Here is a 20,489-nt window from a genome sequence, read left to right as displayed (position 1 = left end):
TTGGAGGCTTTGAAGGCAGAATAATAGCTTTGGAATTGAATCTTCTAATGATGTGGGCAGATTGTTAACAAAAATGAAGGCTTCTTGTAGTATAATTCATCCAAAACAATGGGCATTTTAAAGTCCCAGAGAGATTGCAATCAACTTTGGGCCATGTAAAACTGATTGCTGTCATGCTGCCACTGACACGGAGCCACACGTTTGGAACCCAGCACAGGGAGCAGGTTATAGGCACTTAACCATATGCTGATACGGAGAAAGATATTCTTCATCATCCGGACGGAAATGGATTATTAACTCATCACAGTGTAATGACTTACTACCAGCCAATTTAAACAAGTGGTTGCCAAGCAACCTGTAATGTATGTGTACATATATGTGTGTATGCATGCATGATTTAAATGTGCCTATGTTTTAAAGATGTAAAATATTTATTGATGTTTACATTTTCCCACTCAATATTTATTTTAAACATACCTTTTCATGCATCTGAGGTTTTAAGGTCATAAGGATTTGAGTCCTGGACCTGGTGTGGGGAGTATGGAGCACAGGCTTCTCCTGATGCTTGTCTGTGGTCACTGTGCTTCAGCTGATGAGTGATGATTCCCACATCATGATAACTCTAGTGTCAGCTGTCCTCACATGCAAATGCATTGCCAAAGCTTTTCCACAGGTTAAATAGGAAGCATCTACTTTGTAGCCTTCCAACAAAAATCACCATTTTTCAAGGATACATCAGGAGATAAATGATTTTCTTTTACCCCCTGTAAAAGAAGACCAGAGGCTCAAGTATCCAAAAAAAAAAAAAAGAACTGATGCAGAGGTAGGCGTGGGCTCAGCCTGCAGGGGCATTGGCATCTTAGTGGTATTGGCACCTCTGCACTGGGGTGCAGGGAGCCAGCCTGCCTTGCCTGGATGGGTGTGCAGCCTGCTGTCACATCATGTCCTGCTTTGCAAGCTTTTGATTCTGTTTTCTCTTCCCACAGGTACACACTGCTTCCCAAGGGGGTTCTCCAGATAACGGGACTAAGGGCAGAAGACAGTGGGATATTTCACTGTGTTGCCACCAATATTGCTAATGTGAAGTTCAGCCGGGAGGCCCGACTCACTGTGTCAGGTTAGTGTCAGCTACACTGTCCTGGCTGCCTCCCTGTCTTCTTCATACTGCTGTTCTGGACTGGGACAGTTTAAGAGAGCTTCAAGCTAACAGCACTGAGAGGCATTCCTCTGTCCAGCCATAACACCTTCCTTGTTCTGGATTGTTCTTTGTTCAGATCCCCTCCAGTAGGGGACATCCCAGGTTCCCTGTGGAAATGGAGATTGCATCTTTGGAGATAAGAGGCAAGGGAGGTCTGCCCAGGGATGGTTGGGTGGAAGTTTCTCTCTGAGCTCTTTCTTATATGCAGCCAAAGGTCTTTCCCCTGCGCTGTGATAATTGCTGGTACCCAGGAGCTGGAAGCTTTCCAGCATACAGCCACATCTCACAGCTTCCCATCACCCTCCAAAATACTACCTGGCCAGTGGTTCTGGAGCAGAGACTTAACACCTGTACCAAGTGTCAGATTAGCCTCTGCTGACCGTAAAAAAGCAGCATGTGTGAAATGGGGTGAAGCCGAGGGAAGAGTGATGCTGTGTATATCAACTCTGAGAGGGAAAGAAAGCAGGTTAACTGGTTCTGAAAGACCTCGGAGCTTTGGGTGCCTGTTACTTATCTGTTTGCTTCATCTACATGAACAGTAGCCACATGGAGGGAAAAAAGAACAGTAAATTATCAATGTGGTGAAGTTCTTTGTGTCAGTTTACTGGCCTGAGTTATTATTTCTCGCAGGGCAGAAAGTGCTAGTTGTTCTCATCTGACCATCCCACATTGCAGATGGATATTTTCCAGGTTTCCCGTCTGTGAAACATTTGTGGTTTTTCCTCCTCCTTAAAGCAGTCGGATGATGAATATGGGCACCGTGTGTAAGTGTTTGTTGAAGGGTTTGGACCATGCTTCAGTGCCTGCACATCAGCAGAGCTGCTGGAACTGGACATTTGCATGGAAAACTCATTGCTGTGGGTTAAACCTCCATGGAAAAGCTTTATGCTCTGTGGTGTTTGCTAAGAACAGACAAATATCTGTTAGAACTGGACAGCAGGTATGTGTTAGCATGTGAACCCTGGGCTTTGGCACAGCAGCAGAGGCTGTGGTGAGCCACAGAGGTGCACGGGGCATTGCTTCACTGGTGTGGGTGTTGTGTCAGTAAATACTGAGCTAACGAGAGTGCTGCTGTGCACATTGCATTAGGCATGATGGGGTAAGCAGAATTCTTGCAAATCTTTGTATCCCCTTCCTCTTGTGTCAGGGGTGAAGGGAATTATCTCTCTGCTCTTCATGGTGGTGGGAGGGCTCCCACTTTTCCCTGCAGGGCAACAGCTTCAGCCATTGCTTCACCAACAGATAAGCACCAGGTCTGCCTCCCTGAGGTTTCCAAACCAAGCCCTGCCTGGAGAGGGAGGAGGGAGAGGATGAGGATGGGCTCTGGAAGCCTGTGCCCTGCAGGGCACTGCCACAGCCTCGTGGGAGAGGAAGAGGAGGGTGGCTGCCTGTGGGGGGTGAAGGAGCCGGCTCACAGCGCTCTCCCTCCTCTCCCTGGCAGTGGTGGCGGGGCTGCCAGCAGTGAGCAGCACAGAGATGTCTTCCAGTCCTGCTGATTGATTATTTTCAAGTGCCTGCTCAGCAGAGCTGCTCCCGAGGGGCTGCCTGCCTCTCTGCACTGACACCTTCCCAGTGCGAGCTGCAGCTCTCTCTGCTGCTGTCCTTTTGATCAAGATCTGGCAGGCAACCCTCCCATCCCTGCTGGAGTGCCTGTCACTGCTGGCAGGACTGGGGACCTCCCCATCCTCACTGTGACTGCTGCTGGTGGAGTCCCAGAGGACCATGGGCATCATTAGAGCCTTTTCCCCTTTCAGAATAAATCCCTGCACTGCCCTGAACCCTGTTGAGCTCCAGCAGCACTGGCCTGTCATGAGTCCCTTGATTTGTCACTCCTTCCTTCCTGACCCTGCATCAAAGGGCTGGTCTGGTTGAAGAAGGAAACCTCCTTCTTGATGGTGGGACATGGTTGGCCCCTTTGTGTTGTGCTGGCATCTGACTGCTGTGTCCTTGCTGTGTCCATGTCCTTGCTGTGTCCCCGTCCCTGCTGGCCCTGGAGCTGTCACTGCCTTGGGTGGTGGGCTCAACAGCAAGGCTACAGGACCATTCCCTGGCCTTTGCAGGAGAAGGTAAGCAGTGGTGGAAATGCCACTTCCAGAGTTGGACAGCATTTGCCCAAACTCAGGGAGCTGAATCCACACTCAAAAACCTGAATGTCTATTTAAGACTCAGAGTAGAAATCAAAGAATGTGATTTTAAAATATTTTGTTGTCAAGCTAATGTGTTTTATAAATTCTGCTTTGAGCTTGGCTTCCATTTGCTGATATTCTTGGGTGACCTTGGACAATTCATTTCATTTCTCCATGTTTTGAAATATTGAAATCGCCTTATAATACGCTGATAACACCATATTATTCTAAGCGTGAACATTTAGTATTGTGATTCAGAACAATAAATCTACATGGGTTTTAAAGGCACTCCGAGGTACTGAGGGGAAGGTATTGTTTTTCAGATCTCTTGGGGTTAACCAGCCGGTCATATGAATTTATTGTGCATTCTGGTTCTCATCAAAAAATCTGCATTTTATGGCTTGCAGTGAAATGCATTTAGTGAGAAAGTCTACTCTTAAGTCACACTGACACGGTGATTTTTCTTGGATTTTGCCCATTTACACACAAGCTCGGAGTCACTTTATTGCTCCCTGCTTGGCCCCCGTAGGAACAATTAACAAACAAGCTGCTCTGATCTGTGCTTGCCCTTGGACCACTGTGGAATCCCCCTGCTATGCCCTGATTCCAGCCCCTGAGCTGCTGTGAAAGGATAACACTCAAAAGTGCAGAAAGAAATTGTTTTTCTTGGAGAAGAGCCCCTGTAGATAGATTTTGGTGGATCACTTCTCTTTAATGAGCCTTTTGGACATTGGGAAGTCCATGTACAGGAGTCAGTGTGGGATGGTCCCTATGGTAAAGCCCAGCCAGGGCTGTGCTCCCCAGCCCTCCCTGTGCCCCACTCCTGCTCAGCGGCAGATGACAAGCCCAAGTATTTCTCTCTGCAGGTGTACAGAGCTTTTCTTGCCAGCAGCTGTAAGATGGATGGAATTTCTTAAACACTGCTTGACCTCAGCATTTCTGGAGTATAACTCAGCTCTTATCAGAGACAGGGAGAAAGACTAATGCAGAGATTTTCACTGTTCCTGTTTACTGAGAACTGAGAATATCTCTTGCGTTTCCTCCTCTCCTGCTCTCAACAAATAGGAGTAAAGGCTGCAGGGACAGCAGGGATAAGGCACTTTTTAGGGAGTCAGGAGATGTGGGTTCAGCTGTGGTGTACATAACACAGGATGATGCTTTTGTCCCGTGCTCTCGTTCTGTCTAGTGAAATGTGTTTTCTTTTGCCTTTCTTGTGCCTGTCTGGTGTCCAGGGTCCTTGTGCCAGGATTTTGTTCTGTTATGGGTCTGTACATCCATCTTGCACGATGGGTTTCATTCTTGGTTGCTGCCACTTGGTGCTACTATAGTGCAAATAAAGGATTAGTGGTTGTTTCATGAGCAGCAAATGTGTCACAGTTAAATCAGAGCAATGGGATGCATCCTCTCCCTGCAGGAAAATGGTAGGAAAATGACCACCCTGTGGGGTGCAGTCACCAGAGGAGTTTCCTCTCAGAAGGATCCTCAGCAGGAATCAGGACCGTTACCTCCATCACTCCTTGTCCCAGGACAGGGCATTTGGAGCAAATTACACCAGCAGCAAGAGAAGATGCTCACAAAGTTAGGCATTGTGGACTGTATGAATTACTATATGGCATGAGATGCTAAAAGATAAAGCAACTCCCTCATTTATTTGCATTCCTGCTGTCCTGCATGTTGTGTTTTCCTTATATACCATGTACATCTTCTCTTTGCAGTTCACAGTGCAGTTCCTTCTTTATGCTGCTGATATCCAAGTGTAAACAGGGCTGTTTGTGGCTGGATCATTGGTTCAGGGGTTTTCCCCAGGAATAATCAATGCACACTAAACATGTTCAGTGTGACTGTCACACAAACATTGTGCTCCTTTTGTTTCATGTACATCTCAGATTTATTGAGGATTACACCAGCCACATCATTTAGAATCCTGGAATGGTTTGGGTTGGAAGGACCCTTAAAGATCATCTCATTCCACCCTCTGCCATGGACAGGGACACCTTGCACTAGACCAGATTGCTCCGAGTCCTGTCCAGCCTGGCCTTAAACACTTCCAGGGATGGAATCCATGACTTCTCTGGGCAACCTGTGCCAGGGCCTCACTGCCCTAACAGGGAAGAATTTCTTCCAAATACCTAACCTAGATTTCCCCTCTTCCAGTCTGAACTCATTACTCCATCTCCTGTCACTACAGTTCCTGATGAAAGAGGATACGTACTTAGAAGAGATGTACTTAGAGGATGCCTGAAGTCCTCGATGTTCCCTTTAAACAAGAGGGAATCAGATGCCTTCTGACAAATGTGCTGTCTTTGCAGGCTCCCACTCCACCGTGTACAAGGACCCCATGATTCTCGTGGGCCCAGAGAACCTGACGCTGACTGTGCACCAGACAGCAGTGCTGGAGTGCATTGCCACCGGCAACCCCCGGCCCATCGTCTCCTGGAGCCGCCTAGGTAAGCCCTGGGGGTCACTGGGATTTCTTCCTCCTCTCCATAGCCATCAGGTAGGAAATAGGTAGGTGCCACTGACTATTTTATACAACAACTGATTCATCTTCTCCCTTCCCACAGAAGCTAATTGTAGGCTTGAAGTGCTTTTTATCCTCATGTCTACACTTTGTTTTTTCTCTCTGCCAAGATTCTGTTTTCAACTGTTAGAGAAGTGGGTTGGTTAAACCTGTAGATGTTTCATGAAAGGTGATAATTTTATCTTTTCTCAAGTGACAGCATCTTCTTCTGCTGCATCAAAAACATCACCACTGTTGGCCTAGAGAAAGCAAAATCATACACAAACACATCTTTCACATAAAAACAGACTTGAAAGAAATTTGCTGCCTGTTCAGGGAGTTTTAAAACAATTTTAAGGGGGGGAGGGTGTTTAAAGTAGTGTGTCTGAAGCCCTGAAAAAACAAATGCTTGCTGCTGGGATCCGTGATATGTTTTTAAATCAGCATGGAAACCAGAGATAGTGTCTGATGGCATCATGCAAGTGAGGAAGAGCAAAAGGCTGTGTTTCTCTATGGTTTATTTTAGATTCTAACTTTGTGATGATAGCTTAGAAACTGTTTTGCTCAGAGCAGCACTCCCATTGCCCTACAGAAACCTGTGCTGAGTGAAGAGCTGATGGATTTTGTTTTATCTCCCAGAGTTTGTAACTCTGCCTGTGCACACAGTGGGGTTGGGTTGAGTTAGGATTTCCCAAGATCTTGCAGTCCTCGAGGTCACATCATTTTTGGGATGCTCATCTCCCAGTGTCTCTCAAAGTGGCTGTGAAGCATGAACAGGGATAATCCTGTCTCATGGTGCTGTGCTGGATGTGGGACTATACCCCCATGGCTCTCCAAGGGTCAGGGTCAGCTCATGGGCAGGGTGACTTCCTGCTCCAGAGCTGCCTGCCAGGGAATCAGGACTTGCATCCAATATCAGTTGCACATTTTTTCCATGTTTTCCCTCCTTGCATCCTCTGGTGGCTTGTAAAATCAGCCTGTGTATGCCACTAACTGGCATTTTTGCCTCCAGAGCAATAACCATCAGATTGATGCTGTTTTAAAAATTCCCCAGATACTCTGTATCACTGGTTTGGTTCTCTTGGACACAAGGCAGCTCTATGTTAGTGCTCAACTATAATAAACTACTTTATAATTGCCTTAATTATAAGTGCTTATTACCTTCTTCAAAACACTTGTCTCTATAGAACAGTGCAATAATGAAGATGTAATAGCAGTGTGTGATGTTTGTCTGGATGGTCTGAGCTCAGCATTGCCTTCCACCAAAAATAAATACCCTCTCCACGCTGCTTTGCAGCACAGCAGCAGAATCAGAGCTACTGAAGGGGAAACAGATCCTGTTATTTTCCCTCTCCTTCAGCAGGAGTGTTTCCTGTCCAAAGCATCACAAGGTCTTGTTTATTATGACAGTGATCCTGACAGTGACGTGGTGCACGGGCTCTCTGATGACTTGGAGAGTTTGTCATGTCTTTGTAGCCATTTCAGAAGTGCTTTCATGTGTCCTTGTCTCTGTGATCACAAAGAGGGAGAGGGGTTTATGGTGGACAGGGAGGTCCTTGGAGTATCTGTCATCTCTGGCTTCCTCCCATGTAAAGGTCTTCTTCATGAAGTTCTTCCTACAGAGCCAGTTTAGCTTAGATAACCAGTTAATTCACTCAACTTAGGAAAAAAAACACTTTTAATCCATTTGCAGAAATAAAAAAATCCATGGCCACAAAGTCTTAGAGATGCAGGTGATTTAGCAATAGGAATGGCTTAATTTAAGCAAAAAAAGTCAATTCTGTGTGAGCATCTTTCTTGCCTGGTAGAAGTAAGGAAGAGCTGTGGCGTTGCTGTTGTGCTGGGGCTTTGCACAGGGCACGTTGCCTTTTTGGAAACCCTTTCTGAACCCCTTTGCTCACAGTTTTGACATTGTGGCATTTCTTCTGTCAAAAAGAAGCAAAAGAACAATTTTGCTTTCACAGCTTTCTGGTACAGGGGAAATCAAGCTATAAACACCATTTGCACTTCTTGCTTTGGCTTTGCTAAAACCTGGCCTGTTTTCAGTGGGAAAGGCAGCTATTTTTTGCTTAAAGGAAATAATTCGGATTCTGGGACAATTTTCTGCGTGTCACACAATCAATTTTGAATTTAATTTCTTTGGGAATATGTTGTAGCCCCTGACCACAAACAGAATTCCTGTGTCTCGCCGTGCATGAAATGTCAACATTCATTAGAGAGCAGGCTCTGAGAGAGATGTAAAATCATTAAGGGTTTGTTCAGGGAAGATAGGGATTTTCCTTTCAGAGCTATGCACTTCAGGCTTGGACCTGTATGTGTGCACAAATTAATATCCTGGGCACTTACTGCAAAGCCTTTTGAATGAATGACGATTTTAATGTATCCTTACTCTTTAACTGACAGGCCACTGAGCTGGCCTCCATAAAAGGTACCAAAGCAGAATAATAAACTATTTAGAGAGATACAGAAAAGTGAGGCGAGAAAGAAAGGACAGTGATTATCTGATAGCGTTATACAGAAGTTGTCAGAAAGGGCCGCACAATGGGAAGGAAATTACTAAAGAGGGAGCCATTCAAGAAGTAAACTATACAACAATTGTAGGAGCCAATTAATTGGTAACTTATTGGACACAGAAGCTTGCAATAGATGGCTGACTGGTTGACAAGAGCACCGTTCCTGTAAGTGTTTAGAAATAATAGAGTAAATTTCACCACTTCACATACTGAATAGTCAACTGTTGCAATGTACTCTAAATATGCTAATCCACAGTGCCCAGTGTCCGCAGGAGCAGGAGACCCATGTGTCTAAAAAGTGGAAGGCTACTATGACACAATACAAAGAATTCACAAAAGACCTAAATGATCAACATTAGAAAGTTGTTACTTTCTTTCTACTTGCTACTTATAAAAGAAAGGCGTTCCTGTTGTTGCATATTCATATCGCCTGGCACGTTTTAAGGGGGCTCTGTAATTGGTGCTAGTGTGCCAATCACTCGGTTAGCAGGCAGAGAATGGGCTCCAGAAAGCATCACATACACCTTGGAAAAATAAATAATGTGGCTCCCAAACCGCAGGCGTCTTTCATCCAGACTTCACCCCAACAGGAAACCTGGAGGTATCTAAAGGGGCCTAAAGGAAGGCTGGAGGGGGATTTTTTGCATGGGTGTGCAGTGATGGGACAAGGGGGAATGGCTTTAAGCTGAAAGAGGGTAGATTTAGATTGAATATTAGGAAGAAATTCTTCTCTGTGAGGGCGGTGAGGCCCTGGCACAGGTTGCCCAGAGAAGCTGTGGCTGCCCCATCCCTGGAAGTGTCAAAGGCCAGGTTGGATGGAGCTTGGAGCAACCTGGTCTAGTGGAAGATGTCCCTGCCCATGGAAGGGATTGGAATGAGATGATCTTTATGGTCCCTTCCAGCCCCAACCATCCTATGATTCAGTGAACTCTCTACTTGTCTATAGCCAGAGCATCTTTTGGGGGCATCTCCCCATTTGGAGAATGGTCTCCTTTATTAATTAGAGGTCTGTCTGCTCTTCACAACAGCTGAGCCTCCCCCTTTTGTCCTCATCAATTGAAGATCGAAAGACATTTCCCTCCAGACTGGCTTTTTTTCAGCCAGCCCTCAAATTTTCTGCTTTTTGACTTCTTTAAAAGAAGTAGAAGGTCATGTTAAATGAGCAGTGGTTTCAAGCCTGCCTGGGTCCTGAGAGCTTTGGGAACTGAGCAAGTGTTGGCTTTTGCAGTCTTTCAGATCTCCATGTGAAGAGATGACTTAGTGGTGGCAAGTGATGCCAGGAAGGTGGATTTTTACAGGGTTTGGATTGCTTGGTCCAAACCATTCTTCAGGTCTCCGTGTAAAGAAAACAGGGTTAAAATAAATAGCAACCTTTGCAAAGCAGGTGTGAGACATCAGTCCCTCAGCACAGCAGTTCTGCAAAGTGCAGAGCTTTCAGGATGCATGGAATTTCCTGTGTAAACACTCTGTATTATTTATATGTGTTGTCAGTGTTACTAAGCTGGACTAGATATTAGCTGAAGACCTTCTAGCTGACTGCAGGACGGCTCAGGCTGAGCGAGGCACAGTAGAGTGAGAAGGATGGAACAGACTGGGAAAGTAGAGATGTTTCTGTAGAAGCCCTTTTCAGTGCTTTTTGAAGGGGAGGAGTTGAGGTGAGAGGTGTCTGGGATGATCCGGCACAGTGATCTTTGCTGGCTGCTAGGGATGGCCATGCTGACCCAAATGGCAGATCCACTGAGGTTTCTGAGCTTGAAGGGCTGTGTTCTCCCGGGAAATGAAAGATGTGTGGACAGGTGCTGTTTTTTCAGACCACTACACCTCTAATAGCTGGGGTTGGAGAGATAACTGAGGGCATATTGATGCTGGTATTTGGACTTGGGGGGGAGCACCTGCTGCAGGCTGAGTCTTTGCATGCTTAAATGATGGAGCACGTTATAAATAATACAGTAAAACTGCTGACATTCAAGTCACATTTCTGTGGTATTTCTCAAGGCAGTGATGTGATGAAGGATCCAGGTATGACCACTTTGCATCTTTCACTGGTCCCATCCCTCCCTCAAGAGAGAGATTTGATTTTTATGCCTGTTGTAAATACAGACTTCTGAAAGGTCTAATTTAAAAGATGAAATCAAGTTCAATTTGGATCTAATTCAGACCTCTTTACACTTCAGTTCAAATGCTGTTTGGAAGGAATGGTTCCTTGTTATTGCTCATTAAATGTGGGACAGGTCATGTTTTACTGTCCTTTTTATGGTTGAGCCATTTACTGTGGCGGTGGCTTGGCCAGCAGTGTGATCATTTAATGACATTGTTTTTCTCTCTCTAAAAGACCTGAGCATTTTTCCTTGCAATGCAAATAATGAAGAGGTCTGGCATTTCCTGTCTAATGAAGCAAGGAAACCTTCAAGCTTCAAAATTTCCTGAAAAACAATATATGAAGAGCATGGCAGGAGATAGGTTTTGGAAGTGCTTTTGTAGCTCTCAGTCCATGCTTTGCCGATGTTTACTAGAGGGATGCTGCCCAGAATCTGAAATGGGATCCCTCACTCCTATGGTTGTATTGGGCTTGCATGACAAGGTTTTGGTAGTGTGGGGGCTACAGGGATGGCTTTAATGAGGATTTGCTGGGAGCTTCTTCATATCCAGTGGAGCCAATTCCAGCTGGCTTCAAGATGGACCCACCGCTGCCCAAGGCCAAGCCTATCAGCAATGGTGGTAGCACCTCTGGGGTAACAGATTTAAGAAGGGAAAAAAGTTACTGCACAAGAGCAAATTGCAGCTGCAGAGCGAGTGGGAACATGTGAGAGGAACAGCCCTGCAGACCCCAAGGTCAGTGCAGAAGGAGGGGCAGGAACTGCTCCCAGCACCAGAGCAGAGATTCCCCTGCAGGCTAGGGTGCAGCCTGTGGTGGGGCAGCTGTGCCTCTGCAGCCCATGGAGTTCCACAGGTAAGCAGAGATCCACCTGCAGTCCATGGAGGAGCAGGGGTTTTCCCAGTCTATTCCCAAACCTGCTGGTTATGAATGACCCAAACTCTCTAATATTTTTTATTATGCAAAGCACGACATTACATCTAAAGCATGTAATTGCTGGGTAACTTTTAGCCAGCCCTGCATGCTGTCTGTGTTGGACCATGAAGCTTGTGGCAAGATTATGGCACAGACTTTGGAGCACAAGATCAGGCCTCTTCTACTGTAGTGGAGCACATGAGTATGGAAGTCTCATGGGATGGTCAAGTGGGGACATCACCAGGGCTGCTTCTTGTTTCTCTGGTTTCTGTAGGTTCTTTAAACTCCTCCATGAGCAAACTTGAGAGAACTGAATTCATGATTCCTGTCTGATTGAAAGCATGCTCCCTTTAACTGCTCCTCCAGTAAAACTCCTCCCCTGCCTTGCCCCTCTGCTCAGACACCCTGACATGTGCTAGGCCTGATTTAGAGCTGCCTTTGTCAGACAGTGTCTTAAAACACAGATCAATGAAACAGTAGAAAGCAATAGCCTGATACTAATGAAACACATTGTAATTAGAGCTGGCTGGGAATTTTCCAGAGAAACCAGGGAAGAAGTGAATTCCCTTATACTGAACTATTTCACATGCCTCATATCCAGCACTCAGGATGGGGGCAGCTCTTTTCAGTTGCCCTTCCAAGCCAGAATAACTGAGATCTAACCACCAGCTCAGAGACTGACCAACCCTAACCCTTGGCCCTGAGCTAGTGTGTGTTCAAGGGCTAAGGAATCAAAAATCAAGTATTCTCTTATTTTCTGAAGCCACAAAATCCATCAAGGGTTATCAGGTAAAGTGGTATAACTTCTGGGTCAGGTAATCTACAGGTCATAAATTGCTGGTGGCTGGGAAAGTGCATCAGGGAAACACTGCAGTAGGTTGGCTGAACTTCTTCTTGAAGCCTCTCTGTTGGAAATAGGCTATTGAGCTGATTGGATCCTTGCTCATTCTAATGCAAGAACCCAGGCAATGGCTCAGAGAAGCTGAGATGATTTATCTTGGTTTAACCCCTCTGTTGAACTGTGTTCTGGGTGCTTCGTCTTAATCTGAACATGTGGTTGAAAGCTTTCACATTTCCTGTGGTGGTACTTTGGGTTTTTAAGCAGCACAAAGAATGATTTTGGGCAAACATGTAAATAAGGATCTGGCCTTCTGCAGAAGGCAGTTCTGATAAGAGCATCAGCTAAATCCCATTGACTTCACTTTTCAAATGCCAGTAGCAGAACCTGGCACCATTCCATAAGTACTTAGATTGGACTTCACTGAGGGCTGTGGCCTGGAGAACCTCATGCAGAAGTCCAGCATGTGACTCTTGTCCTTCTCTCCTTCTTTCAGATGGCCGCCCGATTGGTGTGGAGGGGATACAGGTGCTGGGCACAGGAAACCTCATGATCTCAGACCTCACGGTGCAGCATTCTGGCATCTACGTGTGCGCCGCCAACAAACCCGGCACGCGGGTGCGCCGCACGGCGCAGGGCAGCCTCGTCGTGCAAGGTGAGCCCCTGGGACCCTGAGGGCTTGGGTTGGACAGGTGCTGACTTCATCTCTGGTGGTACCAAACAAAGCACTTCTTCTCTGGACACGTGGTTTCCCTAGTGGGTGTGTGTCTGTGTCCCACGCAGGTGAGTCACAACCGGGTATCATTCAGCTGAGGCTTCAGCTGCATGGCCTGCAATGATTTCCCACCCCATCACAGGCATTTCTTTGTCTTACCAGACAGTGGTTGTTACTTGTTATCATACTTGTACATCTCAGCAGAAAGCCTGAATTAATCAGCCAAATTTGTCCCGTGGACACCTCTGAATGATAGGTACAACTCTGGCAGTGATATCCAGCAGTGGATACCACTCACAGAGTATTGTTCTCCAACTGAAATGGCACCAGTAAGTCTAAAACCATTTCCTAAAAGTCTGTGAGATTGTTTCCTGTAGCAATTGACACTGTCTGAGCCCATTGCCATGACCTGAGTGAAGCACCCTTTGGGCACCATGCCCATAGGATGCAGGTTGTTCCTCTTCCTGCAGCAACTGTCCTGAAATGCTACTTGTAAAGGGCAGTTCAGCCCAAAGCAGAGATCAGCACTAGGGAAAGCACACAAATCCTTTCCACATGCTCCGTGTGACCAGTCTCCATGGTGAGGGGAGCCAGGCAAGTATTTGTGAAGGCAAACCCAGCTGGCAGCATACTCTGAATGGCAGCAATTCGCCCCTGATTACAGGCACTCACCTCCTCTTCAAGCTAGTCCACTTAAAGCATCTCACGCTCTCATCAGTTCACTCATTAACTATTGACTGATGATATCCTGAATCTAAAATTACACACCTCCTGCCGGAGCCGCTAATTGAACCTTTCGTGCTGCTGATGGGGAAAGTGCCCTGCTCCAGCCCTGATGCTCACCCAGCTCCAGCCCTGATGTCACCTGACAGATCCCAGGAGTCGCTGGTGGTGATCTGACCAGCCATGGAGGAGCAATGTAGAAAGGCTGTGGAAAGGGCTGCCTGTGCCTTCTGAGCCCCAGGTCCTGATCAAACATGAGACAAGGTGAAAACTTGCTGTTTCTTTTGCTCTTGAATTTCTGGGTGAGCAGTGCAATGAGGGGACTTCCCAACTGGCACAGCTATGAATCCCCTTATTAAGAAACATCAATCCCGGCACGAAGAGCAACCTCTCTGTACTGATACAAACCCTTTAGAGCTGCTGCAGGACAGCTCTGAACATGGTGCATGTAGGAGAGGTCTCCTAAGCCCAAGTGCCAAGCTGATGTCCAGGAGGCAGGGAGGCAGACCCAAAACAAATTACTTGGAAAATCTATGAAGTTGTAAAAATACAGCCATTGAATACAGTTGACTGCTCCTGTTAGCAACTGAATGATAGGGTGAAAGGTAGCACAACTTTTTATTGCTACAGATTGGCAGTTCTTAGTCTTTTTGGAGATTTGAACATCAGCTCTCGAAGAGCTGGTCTAGTGCTGGAGTTCACCTGCCATAGAATTACTGTGGATTTTCTCCTGGGGAGCAAAGATAAGAATTTGTGCATAAAATGTTACTCACAGGGTCATTGGAGCCCAGTCTTTCTGTGGAAGGGGGATGTTCCTGTATTCAGCCTCAGCAGAGAAGGTGGCAGTGGTGTGGAGAAGTGTGGCCAGTGTGTCCTTGGAGTAGCCATTAGACAGGACCTGCAGTGTCCAGGACCCCAGCCTGTATTGCCCATCCGTAAAATGCTTCATGTTTTTTAAGGGAATGTTCCCCAGTCAGGGTAATGGCAGACCCCGGCTAGGCAGCTGAGCTCATCCCAGGTTTGCTCACCCTCCCTCTGGAAGCAGTTTTTCCTGCCTCTGCATCTTATTTTGCCTGAATTTTCCAGCTGAGAGGTACAAATGATTGCTGTTCAGGTTCCTCTGTGAAGAAAACAGCGATAATGACTGACATGGGAGACTGTGGGTTTTATCTTTGTCAAGATGTCAGCGATGCAAATTACATCCGTAAAGAGAAGAAAAGCAAAGAGCGGGTTATCAAAAGCCTGGTTGGAGAGGAAGTTAGCACAGGGCTAGGACAATACGACATCCTCAAAGCACACCAGGCCAGGTACTTGCTGCCTTTATGCAGGGGCCCTTGAAGTGCCTGGAGGCACAAATTAACTTGCCCCATGTCTTTTGAAGGAGGGACCGTTTTATGGGTGGGAAACTGGAGGAGAAAGGGCAATGTTTCCTGTTGTAAGGCAGGGAGTTAGGGGGAGGCTGGAACTGAGACCCTGTCCTCCCTCCTGCTGCCAGCAGTGGTCCTTGTTCCATCCAGCAGCTGCGTGGGCAGAGGTGTCCCAGCACAAGGCTCTGCTCTTCCTCCAGCAGTAATGTCCTTTCCATTGCAGGTTTTCCTTCAGATAATCTAACACCATTGTATTATCTTCCTGGGAATTCCTCCTCCCTCTAGAGTAGAAGGCGTCAATCCCCCACTCCTTCCCTCCCTGCCCTCCCTTGGCCACTTAGGCTCCTTTGATCTCTTTTGTAAGGTTCTCACACAAGAAAGTTTCCATTTTCCCTTCAGATCCTGGCACAGCCATTTGAATATTGCTTTGTGCTGGGCTTCGAATGAAAGTCTCACGGGGGGAGTTGTCGAAGGGCCGAATGCGGTGCTGGCTGAAACTGAGGGTGTGCGTGTGTGTGAGGCGAGGGAAGAGCAGGATTCGGTGGCAAGGAAAAAAATATATCAAAGCACTTTCCCTCTACCTCCTGCGCAATCTTTTGTGCTTTATTATGTGTTTGGTGTCATAACAAACTGATGGGCTGTGAATGGCCAGATGGTCACCAGTGTTCTCCACTCCACGCTTCATTTCCTCCTGAAAGCTATGCAGAAAAATGAGATCCCATCTCATAAATGAGGGCCCATCTTAAGGACATGGGTTTGAAGGCTCTGCTGACAATACCCGCCTTGTTCTCCTTGCTTTCTGTTGGCAGGACTGGGCAGCACTCCTTGGTCCAGCAGATCCGGCCACCGCTGCGCTTCCTGATGTTTCTTCCATCGTTCTTGCTCGCTGGCATCACAAGCCTTGGCTGCGGGGTGGAATTCAGCAGCAGATGTATTGCAGTTGCTGTGGTTTAGGCTCTGTGGTACTTGGTTTGTCCTTGAGTTTAGCCCTAAATTCATTCTGCAAACCAGCTTCAATACATGTTGTGTGAGTCAGTGTCCCCCATGGAGCAGTTCCATTCCTGTCCACATTTTCCTTCTCAAGAAAAGGATGTGTGTGATCCCTCTGGAGCATTCTTCCAGGACCACACTTGTGGGTGACATTGGAACATATCCTGCTGGTGTGGAGCTCCAGCCTGCACCTTGTTGCGACAAGAATTTCATGAGGGCTAAAGGACAGGCTCTATTGGCAGCCCCCTTGAGTGTTCTCTGTCTATTTTCCAGGGGACATGGGCACAGTTTCCATCTTTGGCCCTTGCAGCCCCATCACTGCTACTGTAAGTTACTCAAGTAAACATCTGAGCATCCTCTATGGTGAACAGAGAGAAGCCAAGTGAGCAGCCATTGTCTTAAATCTGTTACCATTGCTGTGCTTGACTGACTTCCCCACTGACCTGACTTCTCCTTTTTACCCTTATTGTGGGTGCCAGTAGCCTAATTTATGAGGTTTTGTTGTTTCCATGTTATTTTTCCTTCTCTTCACCCCTGCTTCCCTCCCCAACCCTGACACTTTGTCCACTTGAGAATTAACGACACTTCACACTGAGATGCAAGAGGCACGGATTGGTCTGGCACCAGAGCATTGGCTGTCAGTGCTTCCTCATCCTTGGCATCTTCTCAGTGATCTGCCAGTGCTCCCTGATCCTTGGGACCTTCTGTGAGCCGTCAGGCGCTGCCATAAGCACCACACTTCGACCTCATGGCAAGGACAGCAAAGCTCCCCCATACCTTGGGGGACACACTGGTGGCTGGTCCCTGCTGACATGTCCCTAAAGAGATGGAGCCCATCTGGGTCTCTGTTAGAACCTGCTGTTGCAGTGCATCTCCATGCTATCACAGTTCGCTGAGCACAGTAAAAGCTACTGAATCACTTTGTTAGCAATTCTGGGGGTGGTATTAAGTGTTACTGCTTTTTGATACCAATGTCAAGTCTTTAAATATTCATTAAAACTGCATGATCCCCTCCCTCCCATTAAGTCCTGAATAATCAACGCTCTGGTTACCAGGGCTGGATCCTGCTCACTCCTCCTTGCCAGGTTTGAATCCTCTGCTCTTAACAGTGATCTCCATTAATACCTTTATTAAAATCTTAATGGAGGGCTGAGAAATGCTTCCTCTGGCTGCCTGCGATGGTCTTCTGGCATGTAGTGTGGAAGGGGCAGAGGTGTTCAGGCCACTGTGCCTCCATGCAGGGTGGGATGGGCCCTGACAAGATGCTCTATTAATTATGAGTGATGAGGAGGGTGAAGGGCTGGCAGCGGGCAGGACTTGGCTGAAGGCAGGCCTGGCAGCAGGCAGGGTTGGATTCTGCTCCTTTCCCACTAACCCAGGGTGGCAAACTATTGGATCCTGTCAAAATCATTTGGAAGGGCAGGGGAGGGGACCTAGGAAAGGAGAGGAGATGTTTTTCTGCCCGGGAAAGGAGCCATGTGCCCTGAGTCCACTCAACAGCAGTTGCCTGAGGGCATCTTCCTTGGGGCACTGGTTATGAACACCAGGTCGGATGCATCCTGGTCCAGGTAGCAGAGGGGCACCCACTCAGTCTACATCCTTTAAACTCCATCTGTTCCCAGACCACGTCCTTCTGACACCATGGGTTTCTGTTTTGACCTGAGCCATTTGGCACTACAGCTTCACACTGTTGAGATCTGAACAGGACAGAGCAATGCCTGGGGAAAGCCAGGAAGAGCAGGAACAGTGGAAGGGCAATCTGTGTCTTGCAACAAGGGATGCCATGGAACAGGGGACAGCCCAGCGCAGCAGAGGTGGGAACCTGCTCCCCAGAGAGTTTAAGCAAGTTAAACAGGGGCTGGGGTTTTGATCTGGTTGTGTTTAGCAAGGCAGCAAAGAGGGGGAATGGCAGAGGGGAGCAGGGACCTGAGGAACCTGTGGGGCTGTGGCACTGAACAGTGTCACTGGCACCAAGCCAGCGGCCGCAGCTGCACATTTGTTACACCAAGTCACATGCGACACCGCTCCAATTACTCCCTCTTGACACGGGCTAATAAGGGAGGATAAGGAGAGCTGGTGGTTCCAGAAGGGTTATGCTGGATGCTTCTTTCCATATTTCAACTTTGTTTCTGCTGGAACAAACAGTGGGTTAGAGATTTGATGAAGCGAGGGGGAGGCAGAGGCAAAGAGCCAAGAGGATCTTTAGTGAAGCTGCAGCGAGGAGCTGGAAGGTGGCTGTGCCCTTCCTTGGCATCATGGGTTTGCACCTGCAAGTGCTGTGGGTGCAGCTCAGCAGCCCAGATGAAAGCAGGGAGGTGCACAGCCATTTGCAAAATAATTGCTCCTGCAAAACTGCGCCAGCACAAAGCGGGGGGCGGGAGGCTGAGGAAAATCAAGTCTCTAATGCTCTCACTGTACACCACAAAGGGGCCATTCATGGCAGGGAAGAGGGGGTTTCCCCCTGTTTATTCTTGCTTCTAACTTTTATTGAACCCATCCTGAATTTTGTTTTAATCTGTAAGTCTAGAGCAAAAACATAGAAGGGAAGTAAAAGGGCAAGAGATTGATTGTCACACGGGGAAGTTTAGCAGGATTCTGGAAGTACATGTCCATTGGGTTTCTGGGATCAGGTGCGTTAGTGGAGCCGAGCGCTGACAGCGGTGGCCTGACAATAAACTCTGCTAGCGGATACCCTGTACCAGTAACGTAAGTCACACCTGCCATGCTCCACTTCCCTCTGATTATTAAAAATGAAGGAGGGGGCTCCTTCAAGTGGGACGGGCTCTGTGATGAATTTCTCTGTCTTCCTGCTTGGAGGACTTAGAATCTGCACAACTGGGCTTTTATTCTCACACAAGCACCTGTCCCTGCAGTTTGGCTGGGTTACAGCAGTAGCTGTGCTCTTCCCTTACCTGCACATATCTGGGAAAGAGCTTTATCCCCCCAAAATGCTGCAGCAAACCCCAAGGGGTGTTTCAGCCATGAACCACAAGACTCAACTCTTGCATCCCACTTGCAGCCTGGCCACTCCTCAGTATATTTTGCTGGACCAGTTTGCTCCCTTCTCCAATCCCATAATCTCCGCTGGTGGCACAGCCCACCAACCCCATGCTTGGAAAATGACAGTGAGTTGCTCTGAACGTGTCTCCCTCAGTAATCTTTCTTTTGTCAAAAAAATTTAATGTCAGCCATCCGTTATGTGATGTTAGTCAGTAAATTTATTATGGGCCTGTGCCTCTTATCTGTTTGTCTTCATTGTGTCTGCTGCCGGTTCCACCTGATTTTAGGTTTCAGTAGCAACATGGAGTATATTTATCACTTTGCCCTTTGAAGCAGAACTGCTTGAATAATCTCACCTATTTGGCAGTGTCTGTCAGGCCCTGCTTTCTGCAGGCTGATACGCTGGTTTTGATAAATGATTTAAAATCTAATTTGAGCTGCTGGAAGGAGAAGAAGATCGCTTTCTGTTATGAAATGTTATTGCCAAAGGTGAAGACATTTGGTAGCAAGGTGAGCAGCAGTTACAGGCATGGTGTAGTCTGCCAGGCTTGGCAGGACCCCAAGGGTCCCAGACCAAAGATGTGGGGTAAAAAAGGTTCCCCAATCTCTTGCTGACAGGAAAAATTGGCAGCAGATCTGATCTTTCCTGGGGAGAGAACACCCTGCCAGATTGCTGTATGATATCCATACATTTCTTTCCATTTCAAGCAGTTTGCTAATGCCATTCAGGTCCTTTGGACAAAGCCAGGGTGTTGCTTGAGCTCTGCCACTGAGGAAACAGCACATCTCCCCAGTGTCAGCACTGGGGTTGCTTTCCATGGAAGACCAGGGAGAGGTGAAGGGGCTTAAAGCTTGGTCCCGTTTGTCTGAACCCTGCAGGACTCATCTCGGCTTTCCATCACTTCTGATCTGGCCTTCAGGTGCCTCTTGTGAAGCCATGAGTGCCGAGGTGGGCAACCAAAAAGCAGCATTGCATTGTTTACAGACACACCATCCAAACAAGAGTTATCTTTGTTACACAAAGTCACATGCGACATGGGCTGTGGGTTGGCCAAGTATCCCATGTTCCCAGGCAGACAGTGCTTATTTACAAGGTGGATTTTTTGTACCAGGATAAAGTGGGATCATCATGACTTTTCTCACCCTCTTTCTCCTTCCTCCTCTCAGCCCCAGCAGAGTTTGTGCAGCATCCCCAGTCCATTTCCAGACCTGTGGGGACTACTGCCATCTTCACATGTGTGGCCCAAGGGGAACCCCCTCCCCAGATCACATGGCTAAGGAATGGGCAGATCCTGGAGACCAGCGACCACATCAAGCTGAAGAATAACAACAGGTAAGTCCTGGTGCACTGGGCTCTGGCACTGCTGTGGAAATGGGAGTGGGAGAGAGGTTGGTTTGCTTTCTGCATAGCAAAGGGCTGATGTGAAGGTGGCAGTGTTCTGAAGCAGATCTGTGGATTCAGCTTAGGCTTTGATAAACTAAAACACTGCTTCAGTCCTGCTGGCTGCA

At 47.4% G+C, this 20,489-nt stretch overlaps 1 protein-coding gene across 1 annotated transcript in view; it reads left to right on the top strand.

Moving 5' to 3' along the window:
- Positions 1-20,489, top strand: part of IGDCC3 (immunoglobulin superfamily DCC subclass member 3) — a 97,335-nt gene that overhangs the window by 59,824 nt on the left and 17,022 nt on the right. The window contains exons 4-7 of the mRNA XM_069025228.1: positions 987-1,117; positions 5,634-5,771; positions 12,682-12,840; positions 20,148-20,313. Of these exons, the coding sequence (XP_068881329.1) occupies positions 987-1,117; positions 5,634-5,771; positions 12,682-12,840; positions 20,148-20,313 (594 nt within the window). The remainder of the gene's footprint in view (positions 1-986; positions 1,118-5,633; positions 5,772-12,681; positions 12,841-20,147; positions 20,314-20,489) is intronic.

The sequence above is a fragment of the Aphelocoma coerulescens genome, chromosome 10 (genome assembly GCF_041296385.1).
Source record: "Aphelocoma coerulescens isolate FSJ_1873_10779 chromosome 10, UR_Acoe_1.0, whole genome shotgun sequence".
Taxonomy (NCBI): domain Eukaryota; kingdom Metazoa; phylum Chordata; class Aves; order Passeriformes; family Corvidae; genus Aphelocoma; species Aphelocoma coerulescens.
Note: the sequence above shows the minus strand (reverse complement) of the source record. Positions and strands in the feature narration are given on the sequence as shown.